General features: G+C 47.7%; 4 protein-coding genes across 4 annotated transcripts; 2 read left to right on the plus strand and 2 right to left on the minus strand.

Moving 5' to 3' along the window:
* Positions 1-962: 962 nt before the first annotated feature.
* On the minus strand, positions 963-5,755 carry AFUA_7G05340 (uncharacterized protein). The gene is made up of 3 exons (XM_077805196.1): positions 4,068-5,755; positions 1,739-4,003; positions 963-1,673 (listed from the first exon to the last, which is right to left on the minus strand). The coding sequence occupies exons 1-3, from the start codon at positions 5,224-5,226 to the stop codon at positions 1,438-1,440; spliced, it is 3,660 nt and encodes a 1,219-aa protein (XP_077661324.1). The 5' UTR covers positions 5,227-5,755; the 3' UTR covers positions 963-1,437.
* Positions 5,756-7,364: 1,609 nt separating this feature from the next.
* Positions 7,365-8,480, minus strand: AFUA_7G05350 (uncharacterized protein; the record flags this gene model as incomplete). Its single annotated transcript, XM_077805197.1, has 3 exons — positions 7,365-7,894; positions 7,947-8,068; positions 8,098-8,480. 3 exons carry the CDS (start codon positions 8,478-8,480, stop codon positions 7,365-7,367), a joined length of 1,035 nt encoding a protein of 344 aa, XP_077661325.1.
* A 1,270-nt stretch (positions 8,481-9,750) lies between these two features.
* Positions 9,751-12,337, plus strand: AFUA_7G05360 (FACT complex subunit POB3). The gene is made up of 8 exons (XM_077805198.1): positions 9,751-9,990; positions 10,047-10,269; positions 10,345-10,859; positions 10,916-11,155; positions 11,211-11,342; positions 11,399-11,632; positions 11,685-11,757; positions 11,821-12,337. Coding segments are annotated over exons 1-8 (1,713 nt in total). The 5' UTR covers positions 9,751-9,988; the 3' UTR covers positions 12,115-12,337.
* Positions 12,338-13,803: 1,466 nt separating this feature from the next.
* On the plus strand, positions 13,804-17,136 carry aspB (septin AspB). Its single transcript, XM_743879.2, has 5 exons — positions 13,804-14,124; positions 14,294-14,373; positions 14,688-14,972; positions 15,055-15,521; positions 15,583-17,136. Exons 2-5 carry the CDS (start codon positions 14,370-14,372, stop codon positions 16,216-16,218), a joined length of 1,392 nt encoding a protein of 463 aa, XP_748972.2. The 5' UTR covers positions 13,804-14,124; positions 14,294-14,369; the 3' UTR covers positions 16,219-17,136.
* Positions 17,137-17,174: the final 38 nt, after the last annotated feature.

Here is a 17,174-nt window from a genome sequence, read left to right on the forward strand (position 1 = left end):
AAAGCGGGGGTCCAAAATTGTGGCCGGGGGTCGCACAGGGCACCGAGTTGCCCCCGATTGACCCCAACTCCCCCATGGCAGCGCTAAATGCCGACCGACCGGAGCGTGAGAGCATCCAGAGTGTCACCTGAAGATCGGAGCACTTCGCGGGATCTTTTTTCCGTCTGAGGCTCCCACACGGACAGTACTCTTGCAGACGTGCCACGGCATCCTCTAATTAATCTCCCCTGTCCGCTGCACAGTCAACAGACGCTGTCTTCCCTTGATCAAACAAAAGAAGCAAGTTTAAAGCTACTGAAAGGGGAAAGGAAGGCTTAAATGCGAATGGATCCGCGGACGCCTAGGAGATGGAGTGACTGCTGACAGGGTCGCGCGATCTGATTGACCAGTATAGTATGGCTTCCCTATAAACTAAAATAGATCACAAGCTGCCACTCATGATGGCTTCAGGGCAGGATCAACATAATTGGTGATTTACTCCAAGAGAATGGCACATGAGAACTTGGCAGAGATTTCCCGTTGTGTCACGAAGGCATTTATACAATCAAGATGCTATTAACATCCCAGATGGCATTCTGAGCCATATCAAGGCATTGTATGTCAACGGGTGAAAGCATGAGATTGAGAAATGGTGCCTGGCAGCAATACTGGTACTCTTTTAAGAAATAAGGAGGCTGAGACTCGAACCACAGCCTTTTCAAAGAAAAAGAAAAAAAAAAAAAAACGTGTGTGGTACTCTTGTGCTAATCTTTGTGTCATCCTTTTCCAAGGTACCGGAAGCCAGGCCGCTCGACTGCTGGGGAGTCTCCTATTCACTATTGGTAGACTTAGATTTGTATCGTCGTATCGAATGCTACTTCTGCTGTTATCTGCCATCTGGACGGTAGACTCATCAAGATCATATATAACGAATGCAATGAATAATCTCCGTAGATAAAGCTACAAACTGATAGAATAAATAAGGCGCTTAAAAACGAGGAGAATTCCATATCATTCCATAACCGCGATCTCGCGCGGGAAATATTTAAGTCCATCTAGTGAAACACAATAATGCATGCTGCGGGTGAGGACATGCCAAGCCCCGGACAGCGAAGAAGCTAAAGACTAAGGTAGAGAGTTCTGGATGAAATAGCACCGAATAGCATCTTGATCTCAACCGACCTTCCCATCACCAGCGCAGCCTGCCTGGACTGGCCAGAGGCAAGCAAAGATGATAGAGAGATCAGCAAGAAAAGAAGGTTGGTATGAGGTCTTACAAGACCTGGTCAGCACCGACATTATCAATAGAGAGATCGAAGACACATTAATTAGGGTATAAAGCAATAGACGCTTCCCAAGAACGCCGTTCTGGAGGTATCAGACAGAATCAAGAACATGATGTTTCTGAGTCGTTTTCTGTTCAAATATGGACAAATATCATCGAGCCCGGATCTCGACTTATAACACTGGTGTACCTGGGTTCGGATGCTTGAGCGTGTTAAACAGGTATTCTGGAGGAACCCGTCGCATGGTCGACGGCCGGTCAGTGCCATATGCTTGGGGGGCGCGCATATAGCCCTGGCGGCGCCGTTGAATCTTATTGAAGATAACTCCGGCGATGACAATCAAGAAGACGCAACCAAGAGCGCAGCAGAAAGCTACGAGAACCACGATTCCGTTCGAGTGGTGATGGCCTGTAGCAAGAGTTAGTATATATGATTAATGGCCAAGATAAGCCCTATCCATGTGTACTACTGACCACCACTAGTGTAAGGATTCTTGTTCTCATAGAACAATTGAGACATACTGCCCGACTGGCCATCCCACCTCGAGGATAGGAGGAACGGAGTCAGGTCGGTTCCGTTGAATAGAGCAGCGGATGCATTGCCAAAATCGGGAATCACAAGTTGTCCTGTGATCAGCAGGATCTGGTCATTATTAAGAACAGAAACATCACGATGCTTCTGGGACAGTGGGAGGATTTCAAGGCTGCGTATAGTTGTGCCGTCGCCGAAGATGCTTCCAGCAAAGTGGAGACTAGACCCATCGTAACTGGCGAGGAAAGAAGAGCCATTCTTCGATTCTCCAGCGAGCCAGAATCTCGAGACATCCGTGTTGGCAGGAGTAAAAGCAGTGACAGTTCCAAGATTGTCGGCCGTAGAGGTCCCCGCCAATGGCTCCCAGCTCTGATCTTTAGGACTGTAGGTCGCGACGACAGTCTGATTTCCCGAAACAGTAAGATTTCCAACGGCAATCAATTGCTTGTTGCTAATCCACTTGAGTGCCAAGACGTTACCATATAGAGTCACACCTGGTCGAGTCCACTGTGCCTCCGTTGTATCATAGAAACAGACGGCGGGGCAAGGGAGTGCTCCAGCAGTTTGGAAGTTGCCCCCAAAATAGATTTCGGTGGTTCCGGGGCGGAAGGCTATTGCATTGACGGAGACGTCTTTCCCGGTAAATGGGGGAGGCACATTCTCAACGAACGACTCGTTCTTCAGGTTGTATGCCACGAACCCATTAATCATGGAATTGCCCACTGTTCCGGTGACATTCCCACCTGCAAACAGGGTATCATCTGAGACGGCCAAGGCCAAAAAGGTGGAATTGCTGTCAAGCCCCGAGGCAATGCCGCGGATGGTATTGTCAGCACCATTGAGAATAGCGAGATTTTGGACTGAAGAACCATCGCTGGCGATAGTGGTGAAATGACCACCCAGAATAGTAAGGTTGCGGCCAGAACTCGTGTCATAGGTGCCGGTGAATGTCCCAGCACTGGTATCAGTTCCGCCCACCTTTGTCAACAAGGGGTCCAGACTCATCCCATCATTATATAGCAGCGCCACAGCGCCTGCCGCTGCAATACCGCTTGAAGCTAGATTGCCTGCGAGAATAGTTGTGTTTTCATATTTGGCGTAAGATGCTAATTGCCCAGTGTATGCGATTTGGCTAATGTTAAGGTTTTGAAGCCAGTTTTTGCGCGAGGGAACCCACACAGCAAACCCAGATACATCGAATGCTGATTCATTGCCAAACGAGAGTATTCGGCTGAAACCACCACTCACCCCAACCACAGTCTCATTGAGGTCCATGGAGACGTTCAACTGTAAAGGTATTATCCGGTCGACAGGGCCGTTGACACCACCGCCCAGAGATGACCAAGTTTTACTTCTGAAAGAATAAGCTGCGATGTGTTTGAGGTTGGGGTTGCCACCATCAGATGTATCGGTAAAGTTTCCTCCCACGTAGAGGAAGTCGTCCAGAACCGCCATCGTTGTGACTTCAGAATCCAAGCCGCCCCCAGGCATTGCAGTCGCATTTCCATCACCGAAAAACATGATATTGTGAATTGAGGAATCTGAGAAATTTCCTCCAGCATAGATTCTATTGTCATGCTTGGCCAAAGTCTTCACAGATGCACGAGAGTCAAGTTGTAGCCCCGCTGCATTCACGACAGATTGTGTCAGATTCTCGCTTGTATCCTTGGAAGCGGGATCATATTCAAAGAGTCCGTTCAAGTCTCCACTTGTCGAATTGCTTGCTGCATTCGTGAGCTTAAACTCGACCCTCGAGGCTACCACAGTGATGTCTCCTTGGCCGGCCACCGTAGTCAGCTTCACCTGCGGACGAAAAGAACTATCGCTGGCATCGACATGGCCAGTGTAGATGTTATCGTACTTTTCGTAGAGATTGGTTTGGTGGATAACAGTCTGAATATGCTGGTCGGAATCCGTTGTAACAGTGGCTGTCACGTTGACGACACCGCGTGAGCCACAGGTTCCATCTTGAATGCACCCAGGAGTGTACAGAAGAATACTATAGTTTCCGGACTGATTGATGTCGGGCTCAAAGACCACGGAAGCGCTGTCTGCAGTGGAATCGGTGACATGAGCCGTTAGGTACTTGGATGAACTCTGCCCGGACTCTGTTGTCGACCAAGAGCCCGTCCGAGTTGCTTTGGAAGGATATTTGATGCTTGCACATGTCGGCTCGTTAAAGGCATCCACGGCATAGGCGAAGATGTCTGTCATGTTCGGTTTCAGTAAGCCACGGAACGTTCAAAAAGCATATTTATGAATTTATCTCACCTTCCTGAAAAAGCTCAATTCCATTCAATCCGGCACCAGATCCATACCAGTCGGAGATTTCAATTTGAAACCCGCTCATGCCCACGACATTCACAAATTCGAAGTCACGATATTTCTCGTCTGCGCGGTCGGACAGGGGGCAAGTAGAGTCGCAATGAACGTCGTAGCCAGTGTCAGGATCTGTGTATGTGAAATTCATGATGCCATTGTCCGGAAGCCTTCTGAACAGGAAGGTTTTGGTGCCTCTGCCCTCGAAATGGGTATTGTACAGACGGAGTTTAGTTGGTCTGTATTGAAAACCCATATCTGCTCGCCAGAAGCCTGGCGAGGTATCAGCAAGCAACCATGTCTTGCCTTCGCCATCCGCGCCACTGGTTTGGCAGATAACATTCCTCGGGTCACTGTAGCCTGATCTCGATGAGACGGCATCGGAGGTAATTGTGGCATCCTGGAGGTTGACAATCTGCTCCTTCTTCTTGGACGACGTGGAGTTGCCGACGCCATCGAATGATCCAGCGAAAATTACATGGCCATCGTCATTCTTCAGGATGGATTCCACCGGCCCATTGAGCCCATCGAAGGGCAGTGTCTTCCAGCCTTCACCTCCAATCCAAGCGACCGCGTTCGATGTGTTCTCGTATTTGAAGTATCCACCTACGTAGACACTGTTGGTCTCCTGGTCGCATAGCAACGCCGAGACCGACCCTGAAAGACCAGGCAAAGCTGTAACTTCGTTCGAGTCAGGCTTGTATAGCGCCGCACCCTTGGTTTCAACGCCGCCTATCGTAGTAAAGTTCCCTCCGACAAAGATACCCTCGTAGGTTCCATCCTTTCGCGTAAATGCGCACATTGCACGAATATGGGCATCGGAGGACGCAAGGGCTGTAAGCGCGCCATTTGGAAGAGGTGTCAGAATCGATTGTCCGGCATCGTGGACCGAAGCTGTCTTCGATTGTTCGGTATACGAATAAATTGACACAGCATCGAAATCTCCAGTAAAAGCGACTCGGCCTAAAGGCGACAGATCCAAGTGAGGTTCCGAAACCGAAGTAAATGATAGTCCCACAGTAGGAACTGCTTGGAAAAATGTCAAAAAGTTCAACAGGAGGGCGTACGAAAAACCAGCCGTCGCAGGCCCAGACAGTGAGGCAGCCCTCATTGTTTAGGGGCGCGACGACAGGCGAGAGAGAGAATGATCACCCCGAATTTTGTTGTAGAAATCCTGACCCAAGGTGTATCCAAGAAAAGAAAGCTGACTAGGTGGATAATAAAGATGTTTTTCTATATAATGGGCTCAAATTCCTCCACCCAAAATCATACAGGAGGCTGGTAAAGGAGAGACTCGGAAAAGAGCGTGGAAGTGAGGAACACGAATAATGTGCTAAAGGGGGATAGAAAAAACAATGGTAGGTAATGAACGAATAGAAGTCGGAGTTCTCGAGAAGGAAAGTTCAATGCATGAATAACAACAGGCAGGATAAGAAAATTAACGAATGACTGAATGAAGTTGGATGGTGCAAAGGAATATTATGACATGCCAGGCTCGTTTGCTCGAAGACTTGAAGTCTTGGTCACAGTGGTGGTGTTCCCGTTACCTTAGCTTTCAGGGTGCCTAAAGATACTCGGGATCGATTATTACACCCCTTACTGGAAAAAGTCTAGGTCGGGTTTATTGTGGGCTGGCTTGGTAGTCATACGGTTGTACCTCATTTAAGCGACCCACTTTGAAACACAATTAGGTTGAGGTGGTCTGGTATGTACAACAAGTCTCGACTGTTTACCAGCCACGGCCGTATATCTAAGGTACCTAAGGAGTCTAGGACTCTAGGTACGGAGTGAGTGCCTGTAGGTACTGAGGCACCTTGTTTTCATCCCGTCGTAGTCCAGGAGGTACTGTACCGTACACAATACACACAATCGCGGTGGACGGGAGCCATGTAATAAGGAGGCAGGACGGATAAGTCTCTCGGTTGGGGGACAGAATACTACTACGAACCTCAGTATATTTGCTTTAAGAAAGTTGATGCTTGGTCTGCTTTATGTTCGATGTAAGGCGGGGCAATAGTTAATAACCGTGAGAGTACCTATGATTAATAGATATGTGTAGTGGTGAGGCTGGCTACCTCACATTTACTGGTGTGCCTCCATAGGTACGGTATCGAGTTTGGGAACTACTCCGTAGGTGGTAAGGCCCCTTGTTAATGGACAAATCTCGACGCTAAATGCTATTCATAGTATCATTGGCTTCCGATCAGTATTAATGGCCAGACCACCGAATATAGACGATGACGTATCGGGGATCTGCAGAATACTATGCCACTTTCTAATTGTTCATGTAGGATTCTAGAGGTATACTCTTTAATCTAATAATAATTATAACAACAACATTATAGTCAAAGGGTCAACTTATCATTTCTAGCAGTATCGAACTCCTTCAATGAGGCACTTAGCACGGTGCAGGGAGCATTATGTTGTTTAAGTTTCATGATATGAAACCATGGGTGATGATCCTGTGATGATTTGTCTTCGCTTTTGTTTCGTATCCGGGCTGTCTTTAAACCTTGTGATGATAGTACACTATGCTAGAAGATAGGGCCATGGTAGTTTCTGGAATCATTTTCCATGATCACTGACCTGGTCGTTGCTAATCAAGGACATAAGATGAGCTAGAACATTGTGCATAGGTACTATGGATGTGCACTGTAGTAAACACAGAATTACCTATGCATATGCTACCTAGCTAAGTCATGCTTCAAACCAAGGTAGCCACACGACTTCTACCAGGCTGTCATCGTACAAGGGGTTGTGGCCTGCATAAAGTGTGGGAGAATCATGGCTGAGTATGGATAGGTTCATGAGCGGGAGTATGCCATCTAAACTCTAACGATTATTCTTGTACTTCTGCAGCCGCCGGTCTACCCATAATTATGTACTACTGTCGATTTAGATTGATCGCGCCGCTTTTCACCTGGGGTTTCCAGAATGATCAACCTGCGGCTGCTCCGAGTCACAGCCCAGGGGTCGTTTACCCTCAGATGTGACGCAATTCCACTGCTCCACTTCACATCCACCGCGGAGGATTCTAACGTGCATCGTTGATACCAAAGGGAGGCATTGGAGTGCTGATAGATCCTCCGTTGAACATAGCAGTGGCATCCTCAGCAATGGCCGATGAAATGAATGCCTTGCCTCCTGGATGCTCCGTGATGAAGTCCGAGACATCATGAATGACACCACCAATGGACACGAGGGCCTTGTTGGTCGACCTCGACTTAGTAACAAACTCGTCCCAATCTATCACAGGGAGTTGTTCGAGGGGGATGCCCAGTCTAATGTCGCGCGTTTCTGATCTACCTTCTTCTGCAGCTGTTGCAGTCGTCCTTTTTCAATCTCATTGTAGCAAAATTGCTTGAGATCGTAGGCAAGCCCAAGCTCTTTCCAGATCCAGATCATCCACTTGGTCTTGTCGTACTGCCACCACTGAATTGCATTGAGGTAGTCTGAAGGAAATTCATGATGAAGATTATGATACCCTTCACCTAATGTCACCAAGGCTGTGATGACATGATCTCGGGGGGCATTACGGTCATCGAATGGCTGCTCACCCAGCCAATGAGCCAGTGAATTGACAAAGAAGGTAGTTTGTTGGATAAAGAAAGCACGCAGAATCCCAGCATATATCAACCCACCCTGCCAATCAACCCATCCCAAGCCACACAACAGAGTCTGAAGGATTAAGCTCATGAACAAGGCGGTTTTTATATAGTGCTTATGCTGCCAGACCACCACAGGGTCCGCGTCGAGATCCGTGACATCGGTGCGGCCCACTTTCTTGTAGTTTTACTTCATAATGAGCCATCCGATGTGTGAATATAAAACCTTCTCCGGACTGAGTATGGGCCCTTCTCTGTATCCGTGTAGCGATGATGAACTCGGTGGCCACGCGCCCACCAGCGTATCGAGCCCTGGCCGGCAGCGACGCCAACCGCGGCCAAGTAAAGCTTTAAGGGGAGGGTGGCTTTATACGAACAATGCGCCCAGCATCGGTGATACCCTGCTAAGGTCAGCGGTGTCATCATTAGCAAGGAGGGAGAAGTGGATAAAAACGTGTGAAGGAGAGCGTTTACCAGCAGTAATGCCCAGGCCTACATTAAAGTAGTATATAAGCGCAAAGAGGGCTGTGTGTGGATGTAGAGGGGCCCAGTAGGCCCCAATACAACCCACAAGAGGGACGAAAAGAATGAAGAAGCAGTTCAACCAATTGGTATGCTGATGCCAGTTTGACCATATCACGGGCTGCTCAGTGATATGCGATGCCCTGGCGGTGGTACTCTTGCTCTTCGGCATGGGAGCGTGGTCAGTGGTGCCATCATCGGGCTTGGCCTCAGGGCCCTGGACGTCATCAGAGATCATTGTGTTCGTCGCAGAAGTTATCGATCCATCTATTTGTTCTATTTGTTCGAAAAAGAATGTCAGGGGAAAGAACAAATTTTAAGGGCGATTAGAGAATTAGTAATGACTGGTGCGGTTTAGGTGATCCGTACGACAAATGACTGTTTGGGAAGCTGAACAAAGAGGCTGCTAAATCTTCAGTTTGAACACGCCATGATTTTGCATCCCAGCAAGTAGTATTCTACGGAATATCGACGTTGTTCATTTTCAAACATGATATTAGTGTCGATGTTGCTGGGGTGATCTGTTGAGAGGGTGGGTGGGAACTGCGCAACAATCATGAGATTGATCTCAGCAGATCATGACTCGAAAATTTCCAGGAAATATAATCATTCCTGCATGCCATGAGAGCCGTCCTGTGATAACTCTATAGGGGGCTACGTGGAAAGTTGATATAACATTGTGAGGGAGAACTTCTTGGAGTGGTGTGTGAAGGTAGAGAGTTTCGATCCCTCCTTTGCCATATGAGCCATATGATGGGTCTGTTGGAAGGCCAGCTGCTTTGGTAGTTCTTCACCCCTAGATAGAGCCAATTTTTAGTCAGGATCCCCGGCTGCTTGATAGCAACATTCACTGTACTGAGGGCTTAGATGATAGCATGTCAATGAATGGGTTCCCTGCTTAGAGTAAAACAGAACAATTGCACCCGGCGTAAAAATTGAAGACGCCACAGTCCATATCACCGACTGGTAGAGTTGACAGAAACAGGAGGAAGGACCGTCGTTCCCTCGTTTCTTCTCATCAGTGCTGTTGAATGCGGTTTGCTGATCTCCTATTTGCGATAGCTGTAGCCTGAGAGTTTCTGTAGCAGTAGCTCGTTTACTTGCCAAGCATAACATGATGAACATGATAATGTGCTGAGGGGTAAGGCTGCTATCTGATCAGCGCGCTGGCCATTACTCGTCTCGAATAGCGATGCAACAAGGACTCGCCGCAGCTTGAGCCAACACTCCCCGTCATGAACCCTGAAGTTGCTGCATACCGCTTGAGGGTCATAGCTTCACTTGTTTAGAACGCTCAAATCATTTGAGTCCTAGTCTCTCATTGCACAGTGCTGTAGTCAGCTATCAGATTGTACCCCAGCAGTCTTATGGTTATCCTATGTCGCTGGATGACTATTTCTGTTAGATGCTTTGAGTGTACCTATCATATCATAGATGGAATATTTCTGGGAAGGCGGGGGTACCTGTGGCTGAGCATGTATTGGGGGCCTGAGGCAGCGACTTTGTAGTGGCGCCCAACTCTAGATGAGAACCGCGTGAGTTGCTAACTGCCGCGCGCAACGCGGAAGTCCAAACCCCAAAAAAGGGCACGCCTCAGAGTGAAGCTCAGCAGCTAGCTATTTGAACTCAGACTATACTTTCATAGTCAAATACAGTATCGCGATTTTGCTCTCTTTTTGCTGTTTACGCCGAAATCAGGAATCGTGAATTTACATCCAAGGGCGAATTGCTCTAAAACCCTCCAAAATGTGAGCTACCTTTGTCGCACTCGCTCACTTTGACGCTATACTCATCTCATTCATAGGGAGGCTTTCGACAACATCTACCTCGACCTCTCAAAGCAGCCCGGAAAATGCAAGCTCGCTGAGAGTGGTTTGGGATGGCGCCCTTCTGGCGGAGGTGAAACGTTCACACTTGATAGCAACAATATTGGAGCAGCCCAGTGGAGCCGGGCAGCGAAGGGATATGAACTAAAAATTCTATCGCGCTCATCGGGTGTTATTCAATTAGACGGATTTGATCAAGAGGTATGACACATGGATAAAAGCAACCTTAATGGTAGATCTGAGGAGAGTTTTATTGACTTTGCGGGTCATAAATAGGACTTCGAACGCTTGAGTAAGGCGTTCAAGATTTGGTACGGCATCAATGTTGAAAATCGCGAGCATGCACTACGAGGGTGGAATTGGGGTAAAGCAGAATTCACAAAGGCAGAACTCGCTTTCAACGTTCAGAATCGACCTGCCTTTGAAATCCCGTATTCGGAAATCTCGAACACAAACCTGGCGGGAAAGAATGAAGTCGCAGTCGAGTTCGCTCTTACATCAGACGGCGACGCCAATGCCCAACCTTCTGGAAGCACAAAGAACCGCGGTCGGAAAGCTGCCGCGGGTCCGGATGAGCTAGTCGAGATGCGTTTCTACATCCCGGGAACGGCTGTCAAGACAGAGAAGGGCATTAAGACAGAAAATGATGAGAACGGAGAAGAAGAGGAAGAAGGCGAGGAACAGAATGCGGCCAATCTATTCTATGAGACCCTTATGGAGAAGGCAGAGATTGGTGATGTCGCCGGTGACACCTTTGCTACGTTCCTTGATGTCCTTCATCTTACACCCAGGTACGTCTCTTTGTTGAACGCACTTTTCCGCCATTGCGTGCTGAGGAACTCTGCAGAGGTCGCTTTGATATCGACATGTACGAATCGTCGTTCCGACTTCGCGGCAAAACATACGACTATAAGATTCAATACGCCTCTATCAAGAAATTCTTCCTGCTTCCTAAGAACGACGAGATGCACACACTCATTGTATTAGGTCTTGACCCTCCTCTACGGCAAGGTCAGACTCGGTATCCTTTCCTGGTTATGCAGTTGAAACTGGATGAAGAAATCAGCCTCGAACTCAACATGACAGAGTCAGTTCTTCCGAAATTTCGTTTTGATGTCGACCTTGGAACTAATTCTCTGTAGAGAATTGTTGGAATCCCGCTACAAGGATAAGCTGGAACCTCGTTACGAAGAGCCGATTCATCAAGTTGTCACCAAGATCTTCCGTGGCCTATCAGGCAAGAAAGTCATCATGCCATCAAAGGACTTTGTCAGGTCAGTCATACTTATCCCTGCCAGTTCGCCTGACCCGTGCTGACTACGCGCAATAGCCACCACGGACACAGCGGAGTCAAATGCTCGATCAAAGCCAACGAAGGTCTTTTATACTTCTTGGACAAGAGCTTGATTTTCGTGCCCAAGCCCGCTACTTACGTGCAGATTGAGAATATTGCTGTTATCACCATGTCCCGTGTTGGTGGCGCTGTGTCCGCAAGTAGAACATTCGATATTACTGTCACATTGAAGGCTGGAATGGGTGAGCACCAGTTTAGTAACATCAACCGGTATGCCATTTCCAGAACTACATGCGACTAGTGTCACTAACACTCATCATAGTGAGGAACAACAACCACTTGAGGAATTCTTCAAGGCCAAGAATATTCGTTTCAAGAACGAGATGTCAGATGATGTATGTCTAGTCGGACAACAACCCACAACTCTCTAGTCATTAGATGCTAATACATTGCAACAGACCTCGGCTCTTATTGCTGCTGCCCTTGACAACGATGACATGATGTCTAGTGATGAGGATGGCGGGCGGGCTGATCGCGGCTCAGCAGATGAGGATGAAGAATCTGTTGACGAAGACTTTCAGGCAGAGTCTGAGTCAGATGTTGCCGAAGAATTTGATTCTGAGCACGAAAGCAGCGGCAGCGCAAGTGACGCAGAGATGGATGACGCTTCGGACGCCGGCGACGATGAGGAAGATGTGGACATGTCAGAGGAAGAGGAACGACCAAAGAAAAAGAGCAAGATCGGGAAGTAGTTCGTTTTGTTGTGGCGAAATCGACATATGCCCATGCTTGTATAGTGAATACAGTTGGAAGCAAACTCTCTTTCCCTTTACAGGAAGGCTGTACCGTCAATCTACAAACTGTCATGGTAATCTACGTTGAATTCTAATAAAGTACGACTCTCGGTTCTAAGACAATATTTAGATAGATAGATAGATAGATAGATAGATAGATAGATAGATAGCCTACTCTTTGATTGCAAATACAATGATCTCTTAGTGAAGGCTCAGGTCACTACGGAGTATTGCGTGAGCTCACTTTTGAGTTCTGATGTGTCGCATACACAGTCGTCTATCGTGTCAGCTCTCCATCTGTGGCACGACTATTGGAATAAACCCATCACAAAGACCCTTATCCCAAGCAGACTTCGGTCCAACACTTCGAACAGAGCTAGACTCATTAGTTGGGTACCTAGTATTGGGAGAAATGTCATGAATCGGCATTGATGCATGTTCATGTCAGTCAAACTTCATCGGCATCGTTAATCTATCATGAACAATGCAGTTATGCATATAATGCAAGTCACAGCAAAGCTTCATCAGAAGCAGCGGTCAGCTCTTTGGTCTTGTGGCTGTTTGAAGCGCTACTTATTCTTTGTATACAGGGCTTTATCCTCGATCAGGCACTACCTAGTTACTCTGGCCTTCTAGGCTATTACATCCTACCTGACTCGTATCGCTCAATCATACAACCATGTTCAGTCCAATATGAAGTGTTCCATAAACTTGCCTGCATGTCTGCACTTCACTGTATTATTGCTGACATGTTGCTTCTTAAAGGTCTCTGGTGCCAATGAAATAGGTCTCGATCTCAGAGTATCCCTCAAATCTGGCAAAACAATTGTGCAAAGGACATGGACTACATAGAGATCAAATATTAATCTTAACTGCCCAGGTTTCAACTCTACCTGCCTCAGGCCGCTCATCAAGCTAATGATTGGTTGGTAGCTAAATTTCCGTACGAAAATCGACGGGAAGTTCCACGGAAGGCTGTTTTTTACCCCTGATTGAACAGGTAACCCGTGGTACCATTCAGTTCCAAAGGTATTACACATAGGTCAAGAAGGCGGACAGTGATAGCTTGCTATCATACATACGCTTGATATGGATGAGCTGATTGAATGTTGTCAAAAAAGGTGGGAAATTCTTGATATCAGGAAATTCGCTGCACTAAGCTAATTATGAAAGCTACTCTTATTGATGATCGGAGCATAGGTATGGAGTACTCTGTAAGGTAGGTATACTCCGTTATACAATACAGTAACGTTCTGAAAGTTGTAGGATCGAAGCTCGAGGTTTCAAATATTCTGCAGCAACATAGAATCAAGGCCACCCTCAATGTCATATACCCTGTAGAGATGTATCTTCTGTACAGAATCGCGCTGTCCGTCCAGGGGCAAGTTCAATGTCTTTCTGCAGTTCTAAATCTTGTCTCAGTTGTCAGGACACGTTCAATGTCCTTGGGTGCAGTAATCAAAGCAAGGACACCTCCAGCCTTTAGAGAGGTAAGCTGTGTAGAACAGGATAACGTGATAAGTTTCTTTGATCGAACTGCGAGAAATTTAAAGAGTAAAGTGACTAGATGATTAATGCTGTTTCTCAGGACGAGTATGGGCTTGAGGCTAAGATTTTGCTTGATTGAGTGAAGTGCCCCTTTCTTTGGCGGATTGGCAGTATCTAGTCTAGTTAGTAGTATGGCTCGTTCCAGCGACCACCTTTCTTCGACCTCCACCCCATCACTCTCCGCAGGCCCAGTTTCCCCTGGTTCTTCATTATTATTGTTGCTTCACTTCTCTCGTTCAACGACCCCTTCCTTTTACTTATACTCAATAATTTTCCCTTCATAGTACTTTATTTTCCTAGAATAGTTATTTGTCTACCTTTTTTCACACCGCCCTTGAGCTTGCTTGGGATTATCTACCGTGGTCTCGGTCATCCTCTGCTCGTGGTTGACTGATTTCACCCTTTACCAGTGAAACGGTGGTAAGTTCAGATAGCGCTTCTGGGGCTGCAACGCCTCCCTACTTCTGCAAAAACCTTTGAGACCGAGGCATCGATTTATTTATTATCCTTACTGCCTTCTGTCCCCCCTCCTTCCCCTAGCTACATGCAGTAGGAACCTCTGTTTGCTAATTGAGAAGGTGCTATTCAGGGGAACTTCATTCTTGACGCTCGCTACCTTGATTGCATTACACGCTCGCTTCTAGAATCAACGGATAATTGTTACAATGGGTAAGCCCGCTTTCGATATTCTTTTGCATCGAGCTACGTTGTTGTGCCGACCTCTCCGCCAACTCCCCGTCAATTATCACTTGTCATCCTCCTGAGTTCTACTTGCTACAACAAAACGATGTCGGTGGCCTCGGAGAATCCCACTGTGGAGGAGCATCTACCATTGGAATCTTTGAGCCCGACCATCAGTTCGCTGCAACAGAAGCCGGGATCGACGACCCTTTCACTATCCTCTCTCCTGCCAGGGACCTATCCGTCTCGAAGTGAAAGCCGAATCCCATATGACTTTGCTGACTCTTCTTCGGATGATGTAGCTTCACCATCCTCTCCTGCCAATGGCACTCCCGCATCTGTCAAGGAATCATCACCTGCACCTAGCAGCCCAGGATCTCCTTACGTTGAGCGTAGCAACCCCATGGGTGCTGGCAACGCTCAGACAGTTAGCTCTAAGGATCCAAAAGCTGTGGCTCAAGCTGCCACGGACATGAAGAACGTCGTTCGCCGCAAACTGACTGGCTACGTTGGTTTCGCCAATTTGCCCAACCAATGGCACCGCAAGAGTGTGCGCAAAGGATTCAACTTCAACGTAATGGTTGTTGGTAAGTTTCGTCCGAATGGTGTTCGGAAGCGAAGCCAATTCCGATAAAAAGGCGCCCATCACGTCCTGACTCCATATGATAGGTGAATCGGGTCTTGGAAAGTCGACTCTCGTCAACACTTTGTTCAACACCTCCCTCTACCCTCCCAAGGAGCGTACCGGCCCGAGTCACGACATCATCCCCAAGACAGTATCTATCCAATCCATCAGTGCAGATATCGAGGAAAATGGCGTGCGTCTTCGCTTGACTGTGGTCGACACTCCGGGCTTCGGTGATTTTGTCAACAACGATGACTCGTGGCGCCCTATCGTCGAAAACATCGAGCAGAGATACGATGCCTACTTGGAGGCGGAGAACAAGGTTAACCGCACAAACATTGTTGATAACCGTATCCACGCCTGTGTCTATTTCATCCAGCCCACCGGCCACTCGCTGAAGCCCCTCGACATTGAGGTCATGCGTAGACTGCACACCAAGGTCAACCTCATTCCTGTCATTGCCAAAGCCGATACATTGACCGACGAGGAGATTTCCCTCTTCAAGCAGAGAGTTAGTAGCCCACGCTTTTCATCGATCCTGGGTCAGTAACTAATCCTGTCACCCCAATTAGATTCTCGCAGATATCCAGCACCATTCGATTCAGATATTCGAGGGACCCCGCTATGAGCTTGACGACGAGGAGACCATTGCCGAGAACCAAGAGATTATGTCCAAAGTTCCTTTCGCTGTTGTTGGTGCCAACACCGAGGTCACCACAGCTGATGGCCGTAAGGTGCGCGGTCGTAGCTATCCTTGGGGCGTCATTGAGGTCGACAACGAGGAACACTGCGACTTTGTTAAACTGCGTCAGATGCTGATCCGTACTCATATGGAAGAGCTCAAGGAGCACACCAATAATTGGCTTTACGAAAATTACCGGTCCGACAAGCTTACCCAAATGGGTGTCGCCCAGGACCCAAGCGTGTTCAAGGAGGTCAACCCGGCAGTCAAGCAAGAGGAAGAGCGTGCTTTGCACGAGCAAAAACTCGCCAAGATGGAGGCAGAGATGAAGATGGTCTTCCAGCAGAAGGTTGCAGAGAAGGAAAGCAAGCTGAAACAGAGCGAGGACGAATTATACGCGCGACATCGCGAAATGAAGGACCAACTGGAACGCCAACGCCAGGAGCTGGAAGAGAAGAAGGCCCGACTCGAGAGTGGAAGGCCAATCGAAGAGAAGGGGAAGAGGAAGGGCTTTTCTCTTCGTTAAGGATTTCGCTACCCAGTGACTGGAACTCTGATGCTTCTCTTCAAAGAGCGCTACCTTGGAACACCAAAGGTATGCAGCGCCATTGGAAACTTTCCAGTGTCTCTACGTTTGATCCTGCACGACTGTTGATTGACCGAGCGCTCGTTTCGACTTCCCTCCATTCCCGTGTGTTTATTTGTTTCACCACGCTCCTTGAAACTCTTCGTCCTCGTATCTGCTTCTTCCGGTAACGACTCTACCACTTAATTGCGCGGACTAAGAAAAAGGACAAGTCACCCTTTGTTTTCCTTTTCCAGCAAGAATCGTTTCGACATCAAGTGAGATTTAACTGGGAGGTGAGTTGGAACAAGCGAATCGCGCGCGGACGAGTAATATGTCTGCTTGCTCGCGGTGTTCCTTTACTTCACTTAAGAGGGTTATGAATGAGCAGGGGCTGTGGCCCGCTCAGGTCGAAGTCAGCTGTCTTACGCCCAATTTCCACTTCGCGTCATGTACTTTTCGCCTACGTTATACCTGGTGTCTGCCTGTTTCCTATTCCCCAATGTGGCCAATCACTCGTGATATTTTCTTCTCTTGCCCTCTTCTGCCCTTTTCGTTACACATTTTAGTGGAATACCTCACCCTCGACCATCCTTCTCGATGTCCTATTTCCTTAAAGTCTGTTTTAGTTGTCAATTTCAAGTTGTTGTCAAAAGTAATCTCGGTCCTCTCGCTAGATTTCTCGCGCCGTGTTGTGGATATGATGTAGTGGAGGATGGAGAAGCGACCAACAAGTAAGGAAAATCAAGGATATGGAAAGCAAAGGATAACTTAACGGGCGGCGATAACCAAAGTTCTGTACTCTCACGGTCGTTCAAAAACTTGTATAGCAGTAGTTGAGGTCTACATTGAAAATGGCCAGCAATTGCATCATCCCGAGGCAGCTCTCGACGTCACCTAATGACGAGGCGGAGTAG

The sequence above is a fragment of the Aspergillus fumigatus genome, chromosome 7 (genome assembly GCF_000002655.1).
Source record: "Aspergillus fumigatus Af293 chromosome 7, whole genome shotgun sequence".
NCBI classification, from domain to species: Eukaryota; Fungi; Ascomycota; class Eurotiomycetes; order Eurotiales; family Aspergillaceae; genus Aspergillus; species Aspergillus fumigatus.